This window comes from Cylas formicarius, unplaced genomic scaffold, assembly GCF_029955315.1.
Source record: "Cylas formicarius isolate icCylForm1 unplaced genomic scaffold, icCylForm1.1 PGA_scaffold_4__25_contigs__length_36172078, whole genome shotgun sequence".
NCBI lineage: Eukaryota > Metazoa > Arthropoda > Insecta > Coleoptera > Brentidae > Cylas > Cylas formicarius.
In genome coordinates, this window is record NW_026844334.1 from 411,559 (window position 1) to 438,747 (window position 27,189).

The following is a 27,189-nucleotide window of genomic DNA, read 5'->3' on the forward strand; positions in this document are numbered from 1 at the left end:
CGGTCTGACATTCATTACGGTAATATAGTTTTGGTTAGTTTGAGACCATTGATAGAGGACGTCTGGTGGATAAACTGTTTGCTTATGGGATCAGAGGCAATGTGCTTGTGTGGATAGATGATGATCTACGTGACAGATTCCATGTAACAAGGGTTAATAACGTGGTATCTGATAAGTTAGGAAACAAGGGCGGTGTGTTAGGACCTTTGCTTTTTATTCTATATGGGAACGATTTAGACAAAATTTTGAAAAATTCTTTTGTCAACCTTTTCGAGGATGACTGCTATCAATTTCTGGGAAAAATGACTTAGAAATGGAAGACAATACGAACCCGGAATTCGGGTTACTTAGTGACTGGTTGTGCGTAAATAAATTCAAGTTAAATTGAAATATAAGGTTGTTCGGAAAGTCATTTCGTTTTTTCCCGTCAGAGGACTTAATTACGTTTTTTCGAAACCAATTTCCCACTTAAGCCGCATAACCATTATATGTCTTGAGAGCTGATATTGCAAGGCTTGTGTGTGAAAAAGTTCTATTAATTCTACGCAGTAGTTTTTGGTTGGTGCCCTTTTAAATATGGAGAGCAATAAGCAGCATTTTCGTCATATTTTACTTTTTTACTTCAGAAAAGGTAAAAATGCTATCCAAGCGAGAAAAAAATTGACGGATGTGTATGGAGAAGGCGTGTTAACAGTACGCCAGTGCCAGAACTGGTTTGCAAAATTTCGATCCGGCAATTTTGATGTCGAAGATGCACCACGGTCTGGAAGGTCGGTCGAAGCTGACAAAGATGCGATAAAGGCATTAGTTGATGCAAATCGGCGAATAACCACACGAGAGATCGGTGAGAGATTAAATTTGTCGAATTCGACTGTTTATGGCCATTTGAAAGGCATGGGCTTAACCTCGAAGCTCGACGTGTGGGTGCCCCATGTCCTTACGGAGCGAAATTTGTGTCGTCGCGTTGACGTGTGTGATTTGCTCCTCAAACGTCAAGAAAATGATCCATTTTTGAAGCGGATTATTACTGGGGACGAAAAATGGGTTGTATACAACAATGTTAAACGCAAGAGGTCATGGAGCGGAAAAGATGAACCGGCTCAAAGCGTGTCAAAAGCCAACATTCACCAAAAAAAGGTGATGCTCTTCGTTTGGTGGGATGTCGAAGGAATCGTTTTTTTGAGCTTTTGCCGGACAATACAACGATTAATTCAGAAGTCTATTGTCATCAACTGGACAAATTGACTGATTCACTTAAAGAGAAGAGGCCCGAATTAATCAACAGGAAGGGTGTAGTGTTCCACCAGGATAATGCGAGACCTCACACAAGTTTGGTCACTCGCCAAAAACTTTTACAGCTTGAATGGGACGTACTGCAACATCCACCATATTCTCCAGATCTGGCGCCTTCCGACTACTATTTGTTCCGGTCCCTGCAAAATTTTTTGGATGGCAAAACCTTTAACTCAAATGAAGATGTCAAAAACCACCTGAACCAGTTTTTTGCCAGCAAGGACCAAAACTTTTATGAGAGGGGAATTATGTTACTGCCAGAAAGATGGCAAAAGGTGTTGGACCAGAATGGCCAATATATAATTTAATAAAATATTTATTCATTATACGAAAACTGTCTTTCATGTTCCCCAAAAAAAACGAAATGACTTTCCGAACAACCCAATAAAACAGCATATATGGTATTTGTTAGTAAACAAAATTGTAATGTATTTTTCGATTGATAGTAGGTTAATAGGAAATGTTTCACAAATGAAGTACTTGGGAGTAGTTCTAGATTCTTAGTTATATTTCCCACAACATGTAGATTATATTTGTAAAAAAATTGGAAAAAGATAGGTTTCTTGCGTAGACTTTCGCCCGAGCTCAGCCACTGGAGCAGATGTCTTCTTTTTAATGTGATTCGCTTTTGGTTTTTGTAGAAACAGCGATGTTCATCGGTGCTACAAAATTTTACGCAAAAGAAAAAACGGCGCGTCCGGAGGCGGGTGTCGCGAAAAAAAAAAAACAAAACGAAACGTATGTACGACGCCGGGAGGGGGGGGAAGCGACGTTAGTTTATTTTACACCCCGACGTTTCGAGACCCTCCAGGCTCGCCCTTCGCGTTCGCGCTCGCGGGGCCGGCGATTCGCCGCCACCGCTCCGCAGGGCGACTGCAAAATGCGCGCCCGGAAGAATAACCCCGGATTACTGCAGTGCGTTCCCCATGATTAGATTGTAAAATACTGGAAGTGACGTACGTATATATATATATATATATATATATATATATATATATATATATATATATATATAATACACGTGAGCGTGAAGGGGGGAGGGGATATAGGGCGCGTAAAACGGAAACGAAACGGGATATAAAAATAGGAAAATTGCGGTCGTAAATACGTCTTTTACGCCCTTGCCCTTTGAATAACGTAGTCGTTTCGTTTCAGCCCGTTTTCCGCTAATTTTTAATATATATAATAATAATAATATAAATAAATAATAAGGGTTGCTTTCTCCCCCTATCGCTCCACTGAGCTAAACTTAATTACATTTACAGATTTCCTGCTGGAATCATTGGGAGAGGGGTCCCACTTTCACCCCACTTACAGACTTTTCAAAGGCGTTTGATGGAGGAAATCATCAAATCTTAATCAAAAAATTGCGAAATATTGGAAAACTATTGGGATGGTTAACATCGTACCTTACCGAAAGAGTGCCTTCTGGTGTTCCGCAAGGATCGCACCCGGGCCCGCTACTCTTCAATGTTTATGGGAATGATACGTTTTCATCATGCATTTTTTGTGATTGTGATTGTATAAAGCTCCAATCCGGGATGTGGTGGTGGGCCTTGAGACCGGAAATCGGGTGGGGTTGACAATGTGTGACCTTAACAAGGTGTTTAGCTGTTTAGGTATGGATTTCGCGGCGGAACTCTTAAGCTAACAAAATCTTATTTACTAGATAGGGAACAGTTTGGTGAACGTCTCCAGTGGGGTCCCCCAAGGGTCCGTACTCGACCCTGTAATTTTTATAGTGTATGTTGCTGATCTATGCCGTTTTTTGGGGTCAGTTTTACCTTATATGGTCCGAATCGGAACGACCTGCACCTAGGGAACTGGAGAGCAATGCGAGCAATTGGTTTAAAAATAATTATTTGAAATTGAATACGGACAAAACTCGAAAAATATTCTTTTTGCTAAATAAATGCAACAACGGCGAACGGCGTTTTAAGACACCCTTAAGTTGCTGCATATGCGTAAAAAGATAAGACGACGAGGTTTTTTTTTGGGGTTTCGGGAACAGGGACCCTTAGAGGGATTGAGACGTGAGACTTTTTCATGGAGTCTGAACAACAACAGACTTATGGTGATTTGTTTATTGTAAAATAAAACGGTTTTCATAGATTTCGCTCCAGGCTCTGTAAAAATCCATGTCGCTATTCCAGTGCTTGGCCCTTGGATAATAAGCTTCCTTGGGTAATAGGTTTTGATATATAGCAATTTACCAAAGAAGTATTTTATTTTCTTATTGCTCGCTTAACTGCACCATTTATGCATTTATAATTATCGAAATTTTTTTTACAGCGTACGTGTACGTGTATGTGTAATTGCACCTCTTGATACGCCCTGTAACTCTGTTAGCTATTGTCTGTACGAATTTTGATTTACGAAACGAGGGTATAGGCTTCTACTTCTCTACCAAGTCTGAAGTCGGTAGCTGCAAATTTGGAGTACTTATTATGTTTTTTAATATTGCACGGAATATCGCGAACACCCTCTACAATACTTAAAAACCGTAAATACAAAAGTTTAAGCTGTCTATATTGGCTATATCGTCATGTAAAAGAAACTCACATCTAAAACACAGATTTTAAATTATTGCCAATTTTCAATAATAGTTGGACCCATTTTTCAGTTTTTTTGAATTTGCGGCGCACCCGGTATGTTCACGAAAAATTGTCATGAATAAAAGTTTATAGAGATATCTTCTGCTTCTTGTGGTTCAAGAATTTTTTTGGTCTCGTAAATAGTGTTTGAAAAATGATGTTTTTTGTAGACCCTTACGCGCGAAACTTTTAATTTTTTTGGAATACTGCCCGAACCCCCGGCCCCCCCATTTTCAATAGGTTCTGTCACGGGGCAAAGCTGCATATATCTGCTAAATATTAAGTCGATTGCTTCAAATTTAGGACACTTATCGTGTTTCATAGCAGGTCCAAAAAACAGTCGAAAATCGCGAAAAAATTACGAATACCGGCGTCGGATCAGGGCCATTTCATACAAGCTTATATGGTTCGTGTAGGACTAACAAGGAGGCAAATTTCAGTTTTGTAGCTCCAACGGTTCGAAAGTTATTCAGGAAAAACCAAAAGACGAGAACGGAGAACGGACAGACAAAAAAATTTTTTTTTTTGACGGTGATCGTTTCTGTACCAACGGCTCATTTTGCAAACAAACCAAAAGAATATTTTTTTAAGGAGGATTATATTGAAAAATAACCAAAAATTGTTACTTTCATAATCAGACCGGGAAATTTTGGCGCTGCCCTCGTATATTTCGATGGAAATATTTGTTTTTTTTTATAAGTAATGTAACGATATTTATAAAAAATGAAAAATAATAAAAATAAATAAATGTATCAGAATTTGGTGTGCAGACAGATAGATTTTTGCTTTTAATAACAATACAATACAATACATTTTTTCAACTACTTAATTGTTTTCGTATCTTAAATTAGTAACTTATGGACCATCTCTTCTTCTTTCGAGGCCACGGTCGAAGAGATAAACCCAAGACCTCGAAAGATTTATAGATGTGGATGAGAAGCTCCGACGAGATTATGGACGTAAAGGGAAACAATACCGGGGCTCGTTCAAATGAAAAACGTGATTTTCGATTGATTTTCTTCTTTATTGTGACTAGATGACCGAAGACAGTTAATATTAATGGTAAAGACGATATGCACAGGGTAATTTTTTTTTTAATCGAATAGGTACGACGGTTTACTTACATATCTTGTGTACAACTATACAACCTAACCTCTATATCTTACAATTACGTGAAACGAAATTGCACGTGGCGGCCTCTGCCAGCGAAAACAACAACCTAAATGGCACTACGCTACCGAATTGACGCGGAATGAAATTAAATAAAGAAAGGTATAAAATATTTGTCTGGCACCGTTAGATCTTCGCTAATATTTGGTTGGTTTTTGTACTGCCCGCGCTTTTGCGGTTAAGATGGCGATCCTACGACACCCGAACCCGCAGCTTAGCGATAACAAAATGACCGGCGGTTTCGTTTGTTGCTTCCTATGTTAAACGGAACACAACAATATCGAGACGTTTATGTCAAATTTAGTTACAAGAGGGGTTCGTGTTTTACTGATATATTAAAGATAGATGAAAAAATGGTGACGGGAAGGCAACATCACTTTTCTAGACGTCACCGAACCAATTACGTCTGAGTTACTCGACTATTGTGTTAGCAACTGACGATGACTACGAAAATCTGGTTTGATATTGAGTTTTTAAGAAATCATCAGCGATATTGAGTATTACATTACAACTAAATTAGAAAGCTTTTTCCATGTTGCATAAAAGCTGCCAGCGCAAAATTTGCAAGCAAAATCTGGGTTTGGGTCGAATACTGATATCAGGTTCCCATTAAGTAGTAAGTAGAAAAAATATGAAACATTATTTGAAAATTGAAAACAGTATTCAGTCAAGCTCTGAAGAAGCCAACAGGATGATTGGCGCAACGTCAGCAATTTCGACCCAGCAAAAACCGACGCAGGAGGAATCCAGCAGTTCTTGTAAAAAGTATACATTCAAATCAGCTTGATTTCTAAGGACGTGACAAAAGATATAATAAAGTAAAACGAAGATTTTGACATTTTCTGAAGCGTAACTAGACAAAAAAAAAATGCATATTTTGAGACCTTTCCAAATAAATGACCGTCTTCATAATTTCCTTTATTTCCTATTAGGTTCTTTTTTGGAAGACTTAGGCTAGACATGAGGTAATTTTCTTGCGTGCCATAAGCGTAGACAAAGTTAAAATTAAAAATATTACGCGTTTTTATTTGAAAAAAAAAATATGTTTAGGTATTTTGTTGCTTTTTGATTAACCTGCAATCACTTATCTTTGAAATATCAACATATACCAATAAAGTAGATCCCCGTCTACGACCCCTTGTTCGATAAGCTGCGGCGAAACATCAAACTCGAACTTCAAAAACCACGAAACGATCTCGTTTACGCCGTAAACGACGCCCGCGATTTTTCCCGTCTTGGAAATTGCACGCTTAAAACAAAACTAACGACGAATTTATAAAAAAGAAAAAACAGTTCTTAGACCAGGAAACGGCGTCCCGACGCCTGCCGCCGTCAATCGTCCTCGTCCTCGTGCTTGAGCTGCGGCCCCAGGGCCTCGTCCTCGTCTCAGCCGGGCCTCTCCCCCACTCCTATGCCGCTGCCCGCGTACTGGCAGGCCTGCAGTCCCGCCGACGAGGATCTCACAGGACTGACACTCGAGTAGCCCACGAAGTTGGTGTGCTGCTTCGCCCTCAACCTCAAAGAGGCGAGGCTGGAGGAGACGGCGGTGCAAGGCTCCGCCGCCGTTCTATGGTGGTACATGGAATACGGATTGGTCGGGGTCGTATAAGGGCAGGGCTGGGCCGACACGGTGCCCGGGGTACTGGTCAATCCTCCGCCCATGGCGCCTGGCAACATTGACCCCGCGGCGCCGCCCATGGACGCGGCCGCCGCCACCGACGTCGTGTTGAAACAGTTCACGGGACTCTGGTGGTGGTTGGACGGTACCACCGGCCAGAACGGTTTGGTACCGAGCGGACTCGGCACCTTGGTCGCCCAGTTGTTGTAGGTCGAATAGGAGTAGAAGCTGTCATCGTTGATCGGCATCAGACCGCTGAACTGCGACCCGAAACCGGTCTTGAACTCGGCGGCCGCGTTCATCGCGTTCATCGCGTTGCGCTCCCGCTTCCGCCATTTTGCGCGGCGGTTCTTGAACCACACCTGGAACAGAGAAGTCCGGGGATACATTATCCGCGTAAAAACCGAAAAAAATTTCGTGTTATCAATTTGAATGGCTCCGCACCGAAACAAGTTAACGAACAGATCGATTCGACACTATCGACATCAACTATTAAGCAGTATGGTGTGTTCATAGATATAAGAAAGTGACTATGAACAGACCATACCCTCTACGTTTCAATCTGTCCAACATTTCCGCGCTTTTAGGTCGGTTTTAAAACGCCCACCGGGTTCGAAATTTAATATCGGCGGTCTATCAGTCACCGCGACATCACGGTAACCCGATTAATCAAAATAAATAACCTACGTGAACGGCCGCCATTCAATTAAGTGGGAATTAAGGCACGTGTCGAAGTCGAAATTAAGTCGGCTCGCCGCACAATAACCAACCCCCCTATCCCCCCCCCCAACCGCCTAATAAGCATGTAAAGTGATTTATTTGTGTGTGCGTGCATAAGCCCGTCGGACCTTAATTTAATGTATATATATCGGACGTCTCGGGCCAATATGTGGCGCCTCCCGTGGCGACAAAAGACCCCTCGACCCTGTACGTTATGATTCGTAAATAGGCAGTCGGAAATTTGGCCGCTACGACGTTAAGCTTGGTTTAACGTCCGCGTTAATTATCGAAATTAATGATTACCACGAACGGCCGGTCAAATAAATACATATAAAATACATAATCTTCATTTTAGCATGCAACTTTTAAACCCACTTGGTTGACACATTAGATTATACAAGTGGGATGACAGTTTGACTGAAACGGCAAAGTTCTGAAAGTGAAAACAGGATGAAGGGCGAAACGTCACAACAAAAACCGGCGCAGGAGAAACCCAGGAGTTTTATAAATAGCAACATTGTGCAAAGAAGATTTTGAAACAGCTAAACGCGATCACGAATGTGAGTGCTTGGTTTTTGATCTTCAGAAGAAAATTACGTTTAATACGAAGACCCACAAATATTTTATTCTATAAAAGGCAGCTCTGGGTATACCGGGTGACCCATGAAAGTGGGAACTTTATTCCCTTTTTTATATTATTATTACGTTATTATTGACGAACGATGTTCATCATCGCCGTCTTCTCGGCCATTTTGGAACAGCTTGTACCACTTATAAACATGTTTTTTGCTTTCCATATGCCGTTGTCAACATGTCAAGTGTTTTCCAGCACCGTATTCCACAAATTCTTTGTTCGATTTTTGTATATTTTTGCGTTTCACCCATTTTAACCGTGTATAGAGATAATTGGCAGGGAGTGTACCATCTCGACCCCCCAAGCGCGAGATAATGTCTTTCCAGAAACCCGTTCGGAGGAATAATTGGCAACAGTTGGGAAGTGTTTAACGGCCGGTCCCCACTAATTATCCACCGGACCCCGGAAAATAACGTCCAAATGTCCCAATTTATATGCCATTAATCACGGTCCATTGGCGGCGCGCGAGGGAGACCGAACGCGTGCCGATTCGCCGCGTTAAAAGTCAATTCGGGCTATTTTCCGGTTCGCGGGGCTGATTAAGACGTCAGTGTTTCCCATGACGAGGCGCGACGTTGCCAGCTCGCCGCGCTTTCCTTAAAAAACGTCGGGAGGCGATTCTGGGCAAAATTTTACGGTATATACCAAAAAAAACAAAATAAAAATAAAAAAAAACTTCATATGTCCTAAATTTTTGAGATACAGGGCCGAAAAGTTTTCAAAATTATATATATTTTTTAATATCCGTAATACCACCTTAGATATTTTAATGCAATTTTGGCAGACATTGATGGTACGCCACTGATTTCTCTTAAAATATACATTTCAATTGTATGTAATGTAATTCCTATTCTAAGAAAACTTCCTCGCAAGCAAACTACAACTTAGAGTGTATTGGAATCGGATCGAATTGAGCAGAATGTATTTTATCTTATAAATGAATTTGTACCAACTAAAACTATAAACAGGAGTGAGTTTTCTATTTGACAGTAAGACAAGTAAAATAACTGACTACAAAAATATATTGCAAATGCCAAAGAAAATCTGAAAACAAATACAAAACATTTTATTAATTAATAATTAATAATTATATTATATATGAGCCGTTCTTTTTGAAAGTGACTTAAGTCCATTTATCTTTAATTTGAAATACTTAAGGGTTTGCGTTTTTACAAAATTAAAAATATACGTAAGATATATGGTTGACTTGCAATGTTAAATCGCCTTTAAGGGATTTAATTTTAAACACCCTTTTAAAAAGCCGCTAAATGTATAATATGACCTTGCTTACCTTAATTTGTTTTGCGTTTTCGTTATAGTTAAGTATAAAAAATTAATAGAGTGATCCTGTTCATTCTCGATAGCGAATTTTATAAGATTATGTTATGAGTTAATGTAATTTAAAAAAGAATTCCTGGTCGTGTCCTGCTGTCAATTCCAACAAATCAAGTAAAGACATCATCCACGTATCTATGCCACCATAGAAAACTTTTACTTAAAGGATGTTCTACTATGATATTTCCCAAATTATCCCTAAAAATCTAACAATGGACTAAGTGGGATTCCCATAATCAAACCTTCCTTAGAGATGTAAATCTGTCCATTAAATTCAACATAATTTTGGTGTAAAGATACTATTAAGCAATCTAATAAATCTTGTTTCACCAATGGGTTGACCTGTTCCCAAGTGAGGGTGAAATCTACTAAATCTGACACATTCATATGTGCAATACTGGGAAATAAGTTTTGTACATCAAAAGATAATAGTGTTACCTTAGAAGGAATTTTGATATCTTTAATTTCGTTGATTAATTCAAAAGATTTTTTTTTGCAAATTTTGGTTTAAAATATATGTGGAACTTTAAAATATTTGCTAATTTTGTTGAGAGTTTAACTGCCGGAGCGGTTACACAAGACACGACTGGTCTAATGGGCAAATATCTTGTTAACTTAATTTAACTAAAGAATATAATTTCGACGGTTGTGGATTCATAATTGTTAAAAAATATTTGTCTTTGTCACTAAACAGTGTAGAGTTAGTAATTACTTCCTTGAGTTGTCTTTGATATAACTGGGTAGGATCGTGTTTGATACATTGGAAAAGTTCAGGCTTAAGAAAATTGTTGGTTTTTGATATATATTCTGGGAGATCGATAGCTATGACTGCCTTCCCTTTATCTGCAACGGGAAATATTATGTTATTTTCACAAGCTTTGTTTTTGATAGTTTTTACTACACTTGAGAAATTTCTTTGTGTTTGTTGTTATCTATTAAATATCTATTAATTGAGAGTTAAAAAAAATTCTTTTGAATTAATTAACAAAATTAAAGATATTAAAATCCCTTCTAACGCAACACTATTGTCTTTTGATGTACAAAACTTATTTCCCAGTATTCCACCTATCGATGTGATAGATTTAGTAGATTTCACCCTAACTCGGAAACAGGTTAACCCATTGGTGAAACAAGATTTATTAAATTGCTTAATAGTATCTTTAGTCCAAAATTATTTTGAATTTAATGGACAGATTTACATCTTTAAGGAAGGTTTGATAATGCAATGTCCAAAATCTCAAAAATCAGGTGTTTACAGGTCGAAATGCGGATCTTGTCCTAAAATTTATATTGGACAAACAGGCAGGTCCTTCAAGAAACGCATTAACGAACATAAAAGAGCGTTTTAAAACAATAGTCTAGATTCTAATTATGCTACACACTTAAACAGAGAAAAACACATTTTTAATATTTTACATACAGCCACAAAAAGTAGAAAATGAAATTTATTGGAAGCGATGGGGATTAACAAGATGAGACATTCAAATGTATTGCTTAACGGTCAATTAGATTTAAATACCTCTCCATTATTAAACTTAAATTGTCACAACACCATTAATTAACGTTTTATTGTCATTTTTCATTTGATAAAGAGACGGTGTTGTCGGAACAATTGTCATATGAAAATATATAATTTCGTGATAATCTGAACTTTTAGTAAAAGTAAAAACTACCTCAGTTCACTTTTCCAATCCTTTTCATTAAGATTCTTCTCTACCACTTGTTTCAACACTCAGCGGTTAGCGCCTGCTTTACACCGAGGGTATTAATCTGATGAAATTGGATTCTAGCATCTCACCTCTCTCCGCATGCATAAAAGCACACTTTCCTAGTCCAAATATCATTCGGACGTCCTTTGTCAACTTGGCCGCTATTAGCTTTGGGGTTGTTCTTTGTTTCCGGGTTAAGGGTTACTTTTCTCTTGATAGCTAGACAGAATAGTCCCCTGCTTTGCAGGTATTGGTGATATGATCTTGGTAGAGAGGAGCTTCCTCCTTGGTTTTCAATGTTATTCTTTTTATTTTTATTTTTCATAACTTTCTATTACTATTGCATTTATCTATTATACTGTACGTAATTTGTCGATGTAAGTATAACTTCCCATTTAGTTTTCAATTTAAACATTTAAGAGGTTAAGTGGAGTAGCTCTTGCTAGACTTCGCCTCTTCTCTACTGTATGTTTGTATCTAACAATATACAACAATAAAGTCAATTTATTATTATTATAACTGCGAGACAGGCGACTGGTCTGTAAATTTCAGGTTGTGTTGCGTCGCCTTTTTTGTGTAGCAGGTAAGTATTTCCTTCCGTAAGATGTTGTGGCGCATGTAGTGCTTTTGGGAAGGTTTTCGCTAGTGATGCCATTATTATTATTATTTTTGTTACTATTATTATCGCAGTCCGTTTGGAATGTTTTCCCTTAACAAACCTGGTTTTTACGCGATATTCCACCCCATTTTCCGCGTCCATATTTAAATCAATCGTCCAATGGCAGAGCACCCCCACCATCCCCCCTTCGAAACGTCACCTTCCATTAGATCCGCGTTGGGTCTCGCTCCCCCGTCTCGTTGGGGAGTTCTTTTTGTTCGCGGTGGTGAGGGGGGAAGTTACCGCTCGCCGCCTCCGCCGCCGCCACCCCTCGTGGCCAACGACCCGTCTAATTGCGGCCACGATATGAAGATCGACGAGCCGCCCCCCAATGGAGGCCCTTTTCCTGGAAAATCGAGCGGGAAACCACCCGGAACTAGGGGCGGGAGGTTTCTTTTATTTTCATCCGGCGGCGGCGACGAAATATGAATCCCTCCCTGCCCCTCGCACCTGTATTGACCGTAGATTTGTCATCCGCGATGTGTACCCCCCACGTGACGACACCGACCACGAAGGAAGCTTATTATTACTAATTAATGAGTTAATTTATTATAACTGTAAATCAAACCGATCCCGAAAAAATAATCACGGGCATTACTTCAAATTTTTCGGCCCATTTCGTTACTTTGCAGTTCTTCTAAACGCTCCCGTACAATAGATTATACAATAATTTAAAAAACAGTATAACATCAAAGCAACATGGTTTTATGATAGGGCGGTCTACCATTAATTCTTCTTCGTATTCTGTAGTGCAAGAATGGGCAAAACCTTTTCGAATGGGGCAGGAGTCCCTTGAAGATGATTCAAGAACTGGTCGACCAGCGGAGGTCATAACGGAAGATATTGTTGCGATTGTGGAGAGTGATCGACGTTTAAAGGTCAAGGAAATCTCAGAAATTCCTAAGCCTTCTAATACAAGTGTTCGTCGAAACCTGCATGATCATTTATGTATGCATAAGGTTAGTGCAAGATGGGTTCCTAGAAACCTTTCGGCTATTCAAAAGCAACGCCGTGTCGAGTGCGCGCGCTCTTTTTTGGAACTCTGTCGGTCGGAATCGAAGTCTGTGATAGAGACTATTGTGACGGGAAATGAAACTATGGTTTTCTATTATGACCCTCTAGTGAAAAAAGAATCAATGGAGTAGCGTCGTAAAGGTGAAGCACCTCCAAGACAATTCAGAGTCTGCCAGTCAACAAAAAAGACGATGGCCACGATCTTTTGGGGTTGTGAAGGAATTCTTTTGATAGATTTTAAAGAAACTAATACCACTGTCAATGGTAAATTTACATAAACATTATTACATAAGTTGCGAGACTGACAGAGGTGTGCGTCTTTTGCATCATAATGCACCTGTTCATACTGCTGGTGTCGCACAGGTTGCCATTTTAGAGTGTGGGTTCCAACAGATAGATCATCCTCCCTATAGTCCAGATAGGGCCTCCAGCGATTATTATTTGTTTGGATATTTGAAAAAGGACTTACGTGGCCGGCGGTTTAACGACGAAGTTGAATTAAAAGAGGCTGTTTTAGATCATTTTGCAGACAAACCAAAAGAATATTTTTTTAAGGAGGATTATATTGAAAAACAATAAAAAATTGTTACTCCACTTTGTTTCTTTCATATTCAGATCGGGAAATTTTGGCGCTGCCCTCGTATAAGCAGGTACAGAGTAAAACGCGAGCCAGCTCGGAAGAAGCTAACTGTTTCGTAAAAAGTATTACAGTAGCCTGTGGAAGCTTCTTTGAAAAATGAACATCAAATGTTACGCGAGCGGGTTACGTCACGAGGTTCAGTTACCCGTCTGGACCGGGCTTTAAGGCTCAACATATTATTATGCGACGCATCTCAATGGTTGTTTTTTGCATAATAAAATCGTTCAAGAACGTTCCGAAAAAAACCTAATCCACGGATTCGGACACTACCAAACGGAAACTGAATCGAGATACACATTAAACAACGTCCGTGTCGACGTCAGATCCTGAAATAGTTCCCCGGACAGCCGCACGGGGGCGCCGTTTTTCGATTTTTCGCAACCTTGGTATTCTGCGACCGCGACGCTTTACATCGCGGTAGGCCGCGTTTCGCGCATTGCCGCGTCATTTAGGACGGGTGTCGCATTAATAAACAGCGGTTACGGCGTGTGTGTATGTGTGTGTGTGTGAATACGTCAACCGTATATCACGCGAAACGCGTCCCAGTCGGCTATACCGCTTGGCGTCGGCCTAATCCGCCCATGATTAACACCATAAATCTGCACGGGATTAGCGAGATAGCCATCGCGGATGGCCGCGTCTCTCTCGACGCCGAAACAGCGCCATCTGTACGCTTATTATTTCGACGTAGCGACTTACGTCGCTCTACAATGTTGTGCACTATACAGTGTGCTTACAAACAAAATAAAATTAACAGTCTGCAAAATAAAGCAGAGGTTATTGGATTTGACATAAAGAACAGCAATTTACGAGGGCAGCGCCAAATTTTCCCGGCCAGAATATGAAAGAAACAAAGTAGAGTAACAATTTTTTACTATTTTTCAATATAATCACACGTTTTTATTAACCTTTCATGATTCGTGATAATCGCCGTATGCAATTTTCCGAGTAAAATGTACCTAAATACAATTTTACTATAATCGAAACGATTTATTTAAAATAACTGAGAAGGTCGCTAGTAGATGTATAGTGCCGATATAAGCAACAGAAACCGTACATAACCTCAATTTCCTAACCCCCCCGCAGCGGGGGCCCCCCGCGCGTGTCCCCCCTGTCTACCAGAGTGCGCTCCGCCCCCCACCCAGCTTGTGTAGCGTCCTGTTTTGCCCCGGTTCCGCCCGTCGCTGCTAGATGTCGCGCGCTTGTGTAGCGTCCTGTTTTGCCCCGGTTCCGCCCGTCGCTGCTAGATGTCGCGCGCTCCGACCGTCGTAGGCCCCCCCGGTAGAGGGCGGTGACGGTGCGGCGCGGTGACGCGGTGGATCGGGAGGATAATTAAATAAACTTGAATTTTAATACATTTTATTTTATTTATAAAATTGGTCTGGCGAGGAGTTTCTTCTTCTTTTTATGTCGATTCAGTCGACCATCCCATTGTTCCTGTTCCTTGCGTTGTTCTTCTTCCCGTTCCCGGAGGAAATCTAAATACGAAGTGCACTCCTCGCCGTCCCACTCCGTCGACCACCCACCCGGGTACTCCTGCTGCTCCTTTGTTTCTTTTGATCCACCGGGTTGCTCCTGCTGCTGGTGATGTTCCCTTGTCGTTTCATGTCGTACCGGGAATTCTAACCCCCGGTACTCTTTGTGTGATTTGAATATGTGACGCCCTAAGCGATGCGCCAACATAATATGCGACTTGTTATACGGACAAACCGCGATTTTTTCTAGAACAAAACAAAGTATGATATGTAGCGTTTCCTATAAAACACACATTTTTTTTTTTTAAACAAAACTTCCAAAAAGGGGGGTTATCAAATAATTTTAAAAATTGTTTTTTAAGTTATACGCGCATACTAAAATTCACGTTTCAATTCACTGTCATTTAAATGTAAGTGTATTATTGTCAAAAGGGCAAACTGCAATTTTTTAGTACAAAAAATAAACAAAAATATGTATATATTTCGCGTTTTCCCCATAAAACGCACATTTTTGAAACAAAACTTTCAGTAATTTTAAAAATTGTTTATTTTTTAAAAGCCAAAATTCCCTATTCACTGTCATTTAAAAGATATTAAAAACGCTCAATTTAATTCGATTATTATTGTCAAAAAGGCAAACTGCAATTTTTTAGTACAAAAAATAAAACATTTTTGAAACAAATTTAAAAATTGTTTATTTTTTAAAAGCCAAAATTCCCTTTTCCATTCACTGTCATTTAAAAGCTATTAAAAACACTCAATTTAAATCGGTTATTATGCAACGTAAAAAAGATGAGTATCATATTTTAAAAACAGGTAGAAACTAACCAAAAAAGTGATAACCCAAACTGAAACCCACAAGAAAAGACGCGCACTGTATAAAGGTAATTAAAATATAAAACTTACCAGTTGTAGGGTCGTAGGGAAATGGACATCGCACTTCTGTATTCATTGCACTGAATATAGTCTATAATACACATGCAACGTATTTATACACATGCACTCCCTTCCATGGTTGAATTAAAAGTCGAAAGGTCTTCTACCCACAAGCACCAACGCCGATTTGAATAGACGCGATGTTGTCGCCAGACAACCGTGCAGGTAGGAGTCTCAAGGTCAACACGCTTTCACACGGGAACGCAACCGTTTCGGACGTTGGACGAACGTATGTTGCCGCAAAAGATCAAGGCCAACTTGCTTTCATTTTTTACAATCTCCGTATGGGATGTGGAATTTCAAAACGCGCCGAGTCTAAATGTCAAGTTGTTTTGCTTGTTGAGAATAATAATTAATTGCCCCCTTTATATTTGCTCCGTGGGATTAACGTAATGGGAAAAATTTGTTGCAACGCATGTGGAGGTGTCTTCGTTTGTTAACTTTTAGAAAGTATTCTCGCACCGTATAAATACATCTCATTTTTCTCTGTTTTGTCAGTAGTTGTTTTTGGTATTATTCGTGCAACGTGGAAGCTAACTTAGTGGTTTGGTGTTCGTACAAAAAAGCAGTAAGTACCTTTTTTATTGTCTTATTTTAATTCTTTAACATTTGTTATTATTTTATAAAGGTCCTAAAGATCATCTTAGTACTCTCAACCCGTAACCGCAAATAGAATAGCAGCAATCTTAAGCGTAAGTTTTTTTTTATTTTTTTAATTTTGAGATAAAATAATTAATAATAATTTATAGATGGACTTAAGTCAACTGAATCAAACCTGTCTTGCAGAAGGTGATTTTGAGCAGCCGATTGTCAAACTGCATGAATTGCCGATAGGCGTTCCGTTTAAAATTACTAGAGCCAAAATTGTTAATACAAAATTTGGCAATTCCGTGTTGCTGCAATTAGAAAATTCCGTAGTATTTCTTCCTACTCGCGTGACAGAAGCTTTCCGTCCGAGACTAGAACACTTTGCGTCGGGGCAGTACAAACTGGTCTACGAGGGATCCAAAGATATTGGAAAGCCCAACTCTTTAAAGAAATTCAAAATAATTCAAAATTAATCAACATATTATACAGGGTAAGTCTTATTTACTGTTATATATTTAATAAACCACGATGCGCGTAAAGCAGATCATTCATAGAGCGCAAATCTTAATTTTAACCTTACAAAAATTAAAAAAGCATATTTCCGACAAGTTCACTCTTAGAGATAGTGATGTGTGGCTTAGGAGACTAAATAAAAATATTGAATCTTGCAACCAAATCGTTTCTAACGAAAAGGATTTATCTATTGGGTTAAAAAGAAAATTACAAACTACAATTCAACATCTGAAAGCTATTAGAAAAATTATTCTTAATTATCAACATAAGCATTTTGGATTGGGATTACAAAGTAGTAGCCGTGAGACAAACACAAATGAAATGGTTGTATGGGAATCGGTAGCGTCGTGTTTCCAGGGAAGAGTTCAGACCGGTGTCATAATTAATTTACTTCATAAAGATTTAATTCAATTTTTAAACGATTGTCGTCCAATATTTCAACAAAAAATTAGTCAAATTTTAAAGAAATTTTTATTGCTGAAAGTAAATACCACATTTTGCGGTGAATTTATTAAGGCAAAAAATGATGTCCAAGGCGAAGTTGATGTTAAATATCTGAGTACCGGAAATGCTGTAGTTGATTTAGGAACAGAATTGAATGATTGGTTTGTTGAAAATGTGCAAGATAAAATTTTAAATCAAATGTCAGAGTTTCAGGAACGTGATTCCGGGTGGGCTTTAAATAATATTATTTATTTAGAGATTAACATTAATAAATTTGAAATGGGTAACGGGTCATCCTTCGTTGAGTTGCCTAAAGAAATTGCGAATAAAAGGGCTTGTATTAACATTAGAAATGACGATCAAGCGTGTTTTTATTGGTCAGTTGTATGCGGACTCTTTCCAGCACGTTTTCGTCAGTATTTACCCTCTTCATATCCATACTACAAAAGTGTTTTGAAAACTGAAAATTTACAAACACCTATGGAAATGAATAAAATAAGCAAATTTGAAAAAGACAATGATATTTCCATCAATGTTTATATCTTAGAGCTTAATAAAAATGAAAAAACTAGTTTTTATTCCGTGTTACCTGCACGATTAACAAAAGAAAAACGCGAAAAACATTCAAATTTGTTGTTAATACAAAATAAATATTATCCAAAAGTTAATGATTTTGATCCTGATCCGCAAGATAATGATTATGAAGAAATAAAATATCACTATTGTTACATTAAAAATTTGTCTCGATTAGTTTCCTCACAGCTCAGTAAATATAATCACAAGAAATACATTTGCGATAGGTGTTTGAATTATTTCAATAACGAAACTCGTCTACATGACCATGAAACAATATGTTCCAGTTTCAATGAGTATAAAGTGTCTTTTCCCAAATATGATTACGTTGAATTTCGAAACCATATATATAAACAAAGGACTCCGTTTGTAATTTACGCCGATTTTGAGAGTCAATTGAGAAAAGTAAATTTGAAAATTTCAGATAAAACCTCGAAATACCAAAAGCACGAAGCTTACAGTGCTGCATATTACTTTAAATGTTCTTATGATGATTCAATATCATTTTTCAAAAGTTATCGTGGTCTAGATTGTATTGATTGGTTCGTGGAGGAAATATCTAATTTATCAAAATTTGTTCGTTCAAAATTTAAGGATATTATACCAATGGATAGTGAAATTAGTCTAGATCAAAGGTCGAGTCATTGTCATATTTGTGAAAAACCTTTTTTAAAAGAAGATGTTATTGTTCGTGACCATGATCATTTTACTGGTAAATTTAGAGGTTTTGCCCATCAGGCTTGTAATTTAAATTTTAAAAAAATATTTGTAGTGCCCGTAGTATTCCAGAACCTTTCTGGATACGATAGCCACTTCCTGCTTCCGGTTTTAGCAAAAAAAAGCTATGTATCCATAGTTCCGGTTAATAAGGAAAAATACATCTCTTTTACATATTTCGAACCTGATTATAACATAAAATTTAGATTTATAGATTCGTTTAGATTTTTGGGAGCATCTCTGGATAATTTAGTTTCCAGTATGGATAAAAATGAACTATATATTTTAAGAAAAGAATTTTCCGATCTCGACGAATCAAAATTAAATTTACTGTCGCAAAAAGGTATTTTTTGTTACGATTACATCGACCATATAGACAAATTAAATGAAACAACTTTACCCCCGATTGAAGAATTCTATAATAAATTAAGTGAAAGCAATATTAGTGAAGAAAAATATTCCCACGCACAAAGTGTTTGGCAGTCGTTTGAAATAAAAAATTTAGGCGAGTATTCAGATTTGTATTTAAAAACCGACGTTATTCTTCTGGCAGATATATTCGAAAATTTTCGAAAAACTTGTATGGCAACACACGTTTTGGATCCGGCGTGGTATTTCAGTATGCCCGGGTATACATGGGATTGCATGCTTAGATTCACAAAATGTCGTTTAGAACTTTTGCGCGACATTGACCAAATTATGTTTATCGAGCGGGCTATACGAGGTGGAATTTCGGTGTGTGTTGGTAGATATGCGGAGGCCAACAATAAATATATGCCCAACTACGATTCATCCAGGGATGATTCCTATATCATGTACTTTGACGTCAATAACCTCTATGGCAAGGCCATGTGCGAGCCTCTTCCTTACGGAGGATTCGACTGGATGTCTCATCAAGAGATTGATTCATTTAATGTCATGAACATTCCAGATGAATCTTCCCAAGGATATATCCTAGAGGTAGACCTGGAATACCCGCAGAAATTACATGACACACATAGAGATTTTCCATTTTGTGCCGAACATCGAGTGCCCCCCAATTCAAAGTTACCAAAACTAATGACTACTTTGTATAATAAAGAAAAATACGTCATACACTATCGCAATTTAAAACAGGCTCTCAAAAACGGTCTCGTACTAAAGAAAATTCACAAAATATTAAAATTTAACCAATCTCGTTGGTTGAAATGTTATATCGATCATAATAATAAATTAAGAACCCAAGCAAAGACAAAATTTGGTATAAATTTATACAAATTGTTTAATAATGCCGCTTACGGTAAAACAATGGAAAACATTCGCAAGCATCGTATTGTTAAATTTGTTAAAGCGTGGGATGGTCGCTACGGTGCGAAAAATTTAATTTCTAGTCCTAGATTTCACAGTAGAACCATACTTGATAACAATTTGTTGCTTATAGAATTAAAAAAATCGGAACTTTGCTTTAATAAGCCACTTTATATTGGAATGTCCATATTGGATTTGTCGAAAACGACCATGTACGAGTTTCATTATAATTACATGCTTCCAAATTTGGGTCCCGAAAAATGTAAAATTCAATACATGGATACGGACAGTTTCATTTATAATATCAAATGTTATGACGCATATGAAAGCGTTATTAAGGCCGATTTAACAAAATTTGACACGTCTGATTATCCTAATGACAATCCCTATAATATACCGCAAATCAACAAAAAGGTTTTGGGGTTGATGAAGGATGAGACTAATGGCACCATCATTAGTCATTATGCGGGGTTAAGGTCGAAAATGTATACTTTCAAAATTTTAACGGGTTCGGTAGTTAAAAAGTCAAAGGGTATTCAGTACAATATTGTAAAAAATAAAATTTCATTTGATGACTACGTAGAATGCTTAACAAATTTTAGGGAAAAGTACGCCACTCAACGAACCATTCGTTCATACACTCACAATGTATTTAGCATCGAACAAACAAAAGTTGCCTTGAGTCCTTTAGACGATAAACGTTATCTTTTGCCGAATTCATATGAAACGCTTCCGTGGGGACATTATAAAGTGCCGTAATTATTTTTTAATATATTTTTGTTACAGATTATGGTCAAACAACTTACATTAGAAAGCCTTTGTATTATAACAATTTGCGAAAATATTAGGTGTAGTGCTGATTTTTTGCTTGAGTCACCTTTGCCTTGGAAACTAACGATACTAATATTTAAATATTATTCGAAATATAGATGGAAGTACCTTAAACAATTAGCGCTCCAGTCTGATGGCAATTCTTTATTAAATTTAGAATTCATTCTGTTGAATAAGAGATTTGGATCGTCTTACAGAAATAGCATTTTGGCAACTCCAACCATTGATTTTGACGGAGAATCCGCTTACTGTTTATGGGTCAGTTATTACAGGATAAAATATTCGGAAATTTTAGTTTGTAAATCTTGTCACTTTATATTTCAAGTAGTTAAAAAATTTAAAAAGAAAAATTTTAGACTTTTATTGGATCACTATCATTTACAGCTGGATATAAATAATTTGAATGATGTATATCACGATAAACAATTTTGGTGTCAAAGCTGCTTTGAAGAAGTTTTGTTCACTGTAGAAACTGAAGATGAATGTAATTTAATGCTTCACGATGAGAGGAAATATGGAAAAAAGTTACGCTTTTCTGATAGTCCATTGAACTATTAATACTGTGGTTTTATTATAACATATGTAACTGTAGATAAGACTTTTATGTATTGATTGTATTCCATTGTATTGCAACAAGAATAAACATGTATATATTTAGACGCTATTTTCTTTTTTACCACCACCACAACACCGCATAATAATTACACAGAAGTTTGTAATTGTATAATTTATTTATTATATACATTATTACTATTTTACAATTTCGTTAAATGCTAAATTATTAAATTGTTCTAGTTTTCTTTTGCACTCTTGAGCTTGCATCCGCGCCACTTGCAAGTCTGTATTAAAAAGCGCAATTTGTGTTTCAATTTCGTTGATATTGCACTCTAATCCCGACAACTGAGACGCCAAGTTTCTTTTTAAATTGAATGCCTCACAAATGACACTTTTTTCTCTACCGTCCGTGAACACTTCGAGCCAATCAGCGGATGACGTTGGAGCTGCAAACGCTTCACTTGTGGTAGTTTTCTTCTTCTTCTTGCGGGATACGACCGACGCACTTTGTTTTCGTTTGGTCGCAGATTTTTTGGTTTGTTGCTCTACAGGAACGAAGCTGGACGGGAGCACTTCTGATGAAGGAAATTGCAACTCGAAATTTTCCAATAAATTATACAATTCGTTGGATGTCACAATTTTCTCTTGAGCCATCATATACACGTATTTATGTCAGAACTTCTAAATCGAGACTAAATTTATTTCAAAACGTCTACGTTGTCTACCCACGAATCGTGCGACTTATCCAATCCCAACCAGCGCACGAGAACCATATTGCCTCGTCTGCGCAACACCTTTTCGACGAGATATAAGTCCGGGTTAACTGTCTTCTGCAATTCTTCTTCATAAAATCCGCCCATTATGGGTTTACCCTGCATATCTTGAAGCAAATACGTTACGGGGTTAGTAACCCGTACTTTAACAATTTTAAACAATTCCGTGGTCCAATTCGGTGTATAACCTTTGTTGAAAACGTGCTTGACTTTGCTGATTCTAACGATGTCGCCGACTTTAAGTTTACGAGGACCGAATATTTTTATGCTACTATACGCGGTTTTCAAAATTCTCTTTTCGTTGCTCTTACTCACATCGATGGGTTTCGTACCCGTCGTTCTATGTTTTGTGTTATTGTATTCATCAACGATAGAGGCGAGCACATCGATCCATTTGTACGTCCCGCGTAAAGAAAAATGTCGAAACAATTTCTCTTTGAGGGTACGTATCACCCGTTCGACAATTGAGGCCTTTTTTATGCTATACGTACTATAGTGGTTAATTTTATGCTTATCCACAAGTTTCAGAAACGTGTCGTTGTAAAATTCTTTACCGAGATCCGTTTGCAAGTTTTGAGGGTGCCGTCCGTCCTTGAGAATTTTGGAAAACGCCTTGGCGACTTCGACCCCGGTTTTGGTTTTCAACGGGCGACACCATACATATTTTGAGAAACAGTCTATCACAACCAGCACGAATTTAAAATTTCTGTTTTGTTTGCTGTAGCGATCTAATTGGGCCAGATCCGCTTGCCACAGGTCATCCATCCCTCGTATTATAGTCCGGCGGCGAGCATAATTTCTGCGTGCCGGCTTGTGCAGTTCTCGAACCAGTTGTACCTTCTCTTTATTCATAATGTGTGTTCGGTTGCGATGGAGGATTTAAAACCCTTTGTTTCAATACCTTCATTATATTCTCATTTTCGTTCGTAAGTCGCTCCATTTTGGTTACAATATCATGAAATTGCTGTGACAAAACGGCGACTTTTGTCATGTGCTTTTCCAAATCTTTCTTTGCGCTCATTTCGCTTAGCTTTTGGTGGAAAACTTCGCGAAACTGCATAATTTCATTTTCGAGTGTAGTGCTACTCATTTTCAGTTGTTCTTCAAGACGCGAGAATTTAGTTTTGTCTTCAATTTGTAATCTTTTCGTGTACGCTTCGAGTTTCTGTCCAATAATCTTTCTCAATGCAATTTTTAATAAATTACTTGTCTCATCCACATATTTTTTGTTAGCCACGTCACCGTCATCGCTAGGCGTTTGGACATTGCAAATTTTTAAATTGTTCATATTGACGTTTCCGTCTGGCATATAGTCGAGGGCGCTTCTAATCACAGTATTAGTGAAGGGTCGTTTAGAGCGCAGCGCGCTAGAACGTCCAAACTTGTCCAGACTCATCGTTAAACTAACGTATAAAACCTGATTCTTTTAGCTCTTCAACGATTGAAACTATTTCGTTATCATGAGACGTGTTGCCTGCGTGTTTCGACGCGATTAGTAATTTCAGACGCTCTACGAGTTCATTGACGTCGTCCCAGTATACATATTCAGTAGGAGCGTCATTATAACGCATATTATAACCTTGACCGCTGTACGAGTACGAACGCGACTGAGATTTTATTAAGGGTCGGATGACCTTGGTATATTTTGGTACAGTCGATGCGCCTTTCAAACGTCCGATCGCGTCCCTGTGCACCTGGGTAGCCTCCATTATTTTTTTATATTGTGCCAAATCGTCTTTTGTGTATGCTATGGGATCTTTCAAAAACACCAAATTATACAAGCCGCGGGTACCGGAATATCTCTCGCCGTCTACAATAATATCGCCAGATCCTTGATGAAAATCCAGCGATTTATTGCCGAGAAACCATTTGGATGATATTTTGTCGTAAACGGGTCCGTAAACAATATCGGTGTCGGGCGATTTTACCCATAAATTTTGAATATATGAATGGGAAATTTCTGGATATTGTTCCAGGTATGATTGAAGGGATGCGTTGGCCACGCTCGATGTGTCAAACACATCATCTTCCTCCTCATCGATATTTTGCATCTCAACGCTCTTATTGGGATCCGGCGTTTCCTGAATTTCTTCCATAGGCAAAAATGATACGTTAACCTTATTTTTTGTTTCTTCGTTCGGTTCCTTTTTGTGTTCCCGCTTGACACCTCGACGTTCAGTTTTTATTTCTGCCGGTGACGGTGATAGCTTTATTTTTGCTATACGTTCTAGCGGCTCGCTGACGGGTTTGAAAAGCTTCCGAATTGACGCATCCTCTTCGCTCTTACCCAATTTTAATGTTAAATACTTCTTTCGAATAGATCTAGACAACTCGTTTACTTTTTTTTTTAGCGCCGCGTCGGCGATGTCGGCGGACGTCGCCTTCATGACTGTTTCTATCGACAATTAAATATCGACTTTTATATATTTATCGAAACCCTTGCGGTAGCGTCCGTTTTTTACGTCGAAATCTTTGACAATTATCAAACAGCCGTACTTTTCTTTCCAGCACTCGGAACAAATTTGTTTAAACGTGTCGTATGAAACGTCGGGTGAGACATGTTCATCATAAACGTGACGTAAATTCATGTCATCCTGTTTAAACAACGCGACAATATTGCAATTGTCACGTATCAATTGCTTGGGTACCTTGGAGTATGTCTGACAGAGATAAATAGCGTCGATGGCCTTGTGTCGGCACATCGAAAAATACTCGCGAATTTTATCTTGCTTGTCGCACGCCACGTCGTCGAAAATAAACAGAGAATTCTCTTTCGCGTCGCTGGGGTCGATTATCGAGTCTCTTTCACTGTAGGGATAATATCCAACTCCTTTGACATTGCTCAATACGCGAGATAACAGTTGATATTTTGGTTGATACAACGACTTTGAGTAGACGTAAACATTTTCGAAACTTGCCCCGTTGGGGTTAAAGAGTAGCGCTAACATGGTGTTGGTTTTGCCGCAACCGCTAGGTCCGCAAAACACCGCCCTAAATGAATTGGGTAGCAGTTGACCGTGTTTGCTTTTGTTAAAGAAACCATCTCCGCAAACCAAATCTAAATTATCGATGGGGAGCTTGAGTTTCTGCTGCACCACCCGCATGACTACAATGTTTATTCGAGACACCTCGTATATATATACGACACAAGCAATTTCCTTTAATTAGTATGTTATGCTTCGCGTCCGGAAGTGGTCTCGTTAACACGCTTATTAACAAGTTACCTTTTGAAGTACACATTCCGGGTTACCAGTTTTGCGGTCCCGGTACAAAATTGGAAAAACGCTTGAACCGAGGCGATAGCGGGGTGAATCCTTTGGACGCTGCGTGTAAGGTACACGACATTGCCTATTCGCAAAACAAATCGTTAGACGAACGTCATAAAGCGGATAAAGAATTGGAAACGCGTGCGTGGCAGCGAGTAAAATCTAAAGACGCAAAGTTTGGTGAAAAAGCTGCCGCATTCTTTGTCACCGCGACTATGAAAACTAAACGTAAGCTCGGTATGGGTCAACAACGGCGTCCCTCTGTTTCGTTTCGACAGGGTGTCGTGAAAAAGGTTCGCAATGCATTAAAGAAGAAACAATTGTTTCATATCGATAACCCTAAAATGCTTAGAAGATCGGCACTGGAAGCGCTTCGAGCTGGCAGAGCCGCTGTAAGAAAAGCGGGAGGACGTAAAAAAATTAGGGTACCTAGAATTATACCGTTCGAATCAAAATCGGGCGGTATTTTACCACTTTTACCGTTATTAGGAGCGCTAGGGGCTTTAGGTTCGCTCTCGGGCGGAGCCGCTGCTATCGCTAAAACTGTCATCGATGCGAAAAACGCACGAAAGAAACTCGAAGAGGACAACCGCCATAACCGAGCTATGGAAGAGATTGGAAAAAAGGGATCGGGTCTATTCTTGAAAAAGAGTCCGCGCGGCGGATTCGGTCTTTATCTGAAGAAACAAAAAAACTCCCAATAAAGCTACCCAGAAGGGCTCTATACGACGTCGATTTAATATCTCTGGCGCGCAAATTAAAAATTCCTCACTTCAGGGGTGTTTTTATGCGAGATAGTTTACCCCGTCGAATCAGATCGCAAGAATGCGGAATCGTAAATTTGGATGTTCGTCGAAATAGAGGAACCCACTGGGTAGCATACAAAAAGAGGAAGGGAAACGATGTTGAGTATTTTGACAGTTTCGGTAACCTTAAACCACCCGCAGAACTTGTTAAATATTTCGGCAACAGCGCCAATATCTACTATAATCACGATAGATATCAAAAGTTTACGCAATACAATTGCGGTCATTTGTGTTTGCAATTTCTCTATAAAAAGGACTGAAATCGCGGACCTATAAGCAGTCAACATGTCGATCATATTTACGTTAAAAGGGAACACGTCGACATTATCCATCGACTTTGTCAATCCGCTGCAGTTGGATGAAGATGTAGAGTACGGTTTAGCGCTGATTGGATTCCACTCTTACAACAACATTCCCAACATAGATAAGGGTTCGAATAAATTTTACTACTTCGATGGTAACAATAAAGAAAACGTAATTGAAATTCCGACCGGGTCCTATGAAATTAGCGACATTGAAACCTACATTAACGAACATCTGCCAAAAAATAAGGAAGAGAAGAATACGATCCCAAAGTTAATAGAGGAGATATCAATCAAACCCAACAATAATACGATAAAGTGTGAAATCTACAGCCCCGTATACGGGGTAAACTTTAAACAACACTCGGACAGTATCGGAAAATTATTGGGGTTTTCACAGAAAATTTTGGAGCCCAATATTATGCATTCCTCAGATTTACCCGTGGATATAATAAAAGTGCGAACGATACATGTAGATAGTAACATAACGTCTGGAGCGTTCTACAACGACAGACCTTCGCACACAATTTACGAGTTTGCCTTGTCCGTCGATCCGGGGTACGCCATCGACGAAACTCCTAAATATCTAACGTACTTGCCAGTAAACAAACGACAAATCTACAACATTACCCTACAGGTTCTGGATCAAAACTTTGAGTTGGTTAATTTCCGAGGTGAAGAAATCATCATTAGATTGGAACTTAAAAAATTAACGTAATGTTGATTTTCAACTCAATC

At 38.6% G+C, this 27,189-nt stretch overlaps 2 protein-coding genes and 1 long non-coding RNA gene across 4 annotated transcripts in view; 1 reads left to right on the forward strand and 2 right to left on the reverse strand.

Moving 5' to 3' along the window:
- Nucleotides 1-6,090: 6,090 nt before the first annotated feature.
- LOC132700497 (pituitary homeobox homolog Ptx1) overlaps nt 6,091-27,189 on the reverse strand; it is an 87,513-nt gene continuing 66,414 nt past the window's right edge. For both annotated transcript variants that reach the window (XM_060667854.1, XM_060667855.1), the window contains exon 5: nt 6,091-7,037. In XM_060667854.1, the coding sequence (XP_060523837.1) occupies nt 6,444-7,037 (594 nt within the window). In that variant the 3' untranslated portion in view covers nt 6,091-6,443. The remainder of the gene's footprint in view (nt 7,038-27,189) is intronic.
- Nucleotides 14,754-15,906, reverse strand: LOC132700498 (uncharacterized). The gene is made up of 2 exons (XM_060667856.1): nt 15,767-15,906; nt 14,754-15,106 (listed from the first exon to the last, which is right to left on the reverse strand). The coding sequence occupies exons 1-2, from the start codon at nt 15,810-15,812 to the stop codon at nt 14,754-14,756; spliced, it is 399 nt and encodes a 132-aa protein (XP_060523839.1). The 5' UTR covers nt 15,813-15,906.
- LOC132700499 (uncharacterized) lies at nt 16,232-20,719 on the forward strand. The gene is made up of 4 exons (XR_009618649.1): nt 16,232-16,364; nt 16,425-16,488; nt 16,546-16,874; nt 20,705-20,719. It is a non-coding gene; the product is annotated as an uncharacterized LOC132700499 (long non-coding RNA).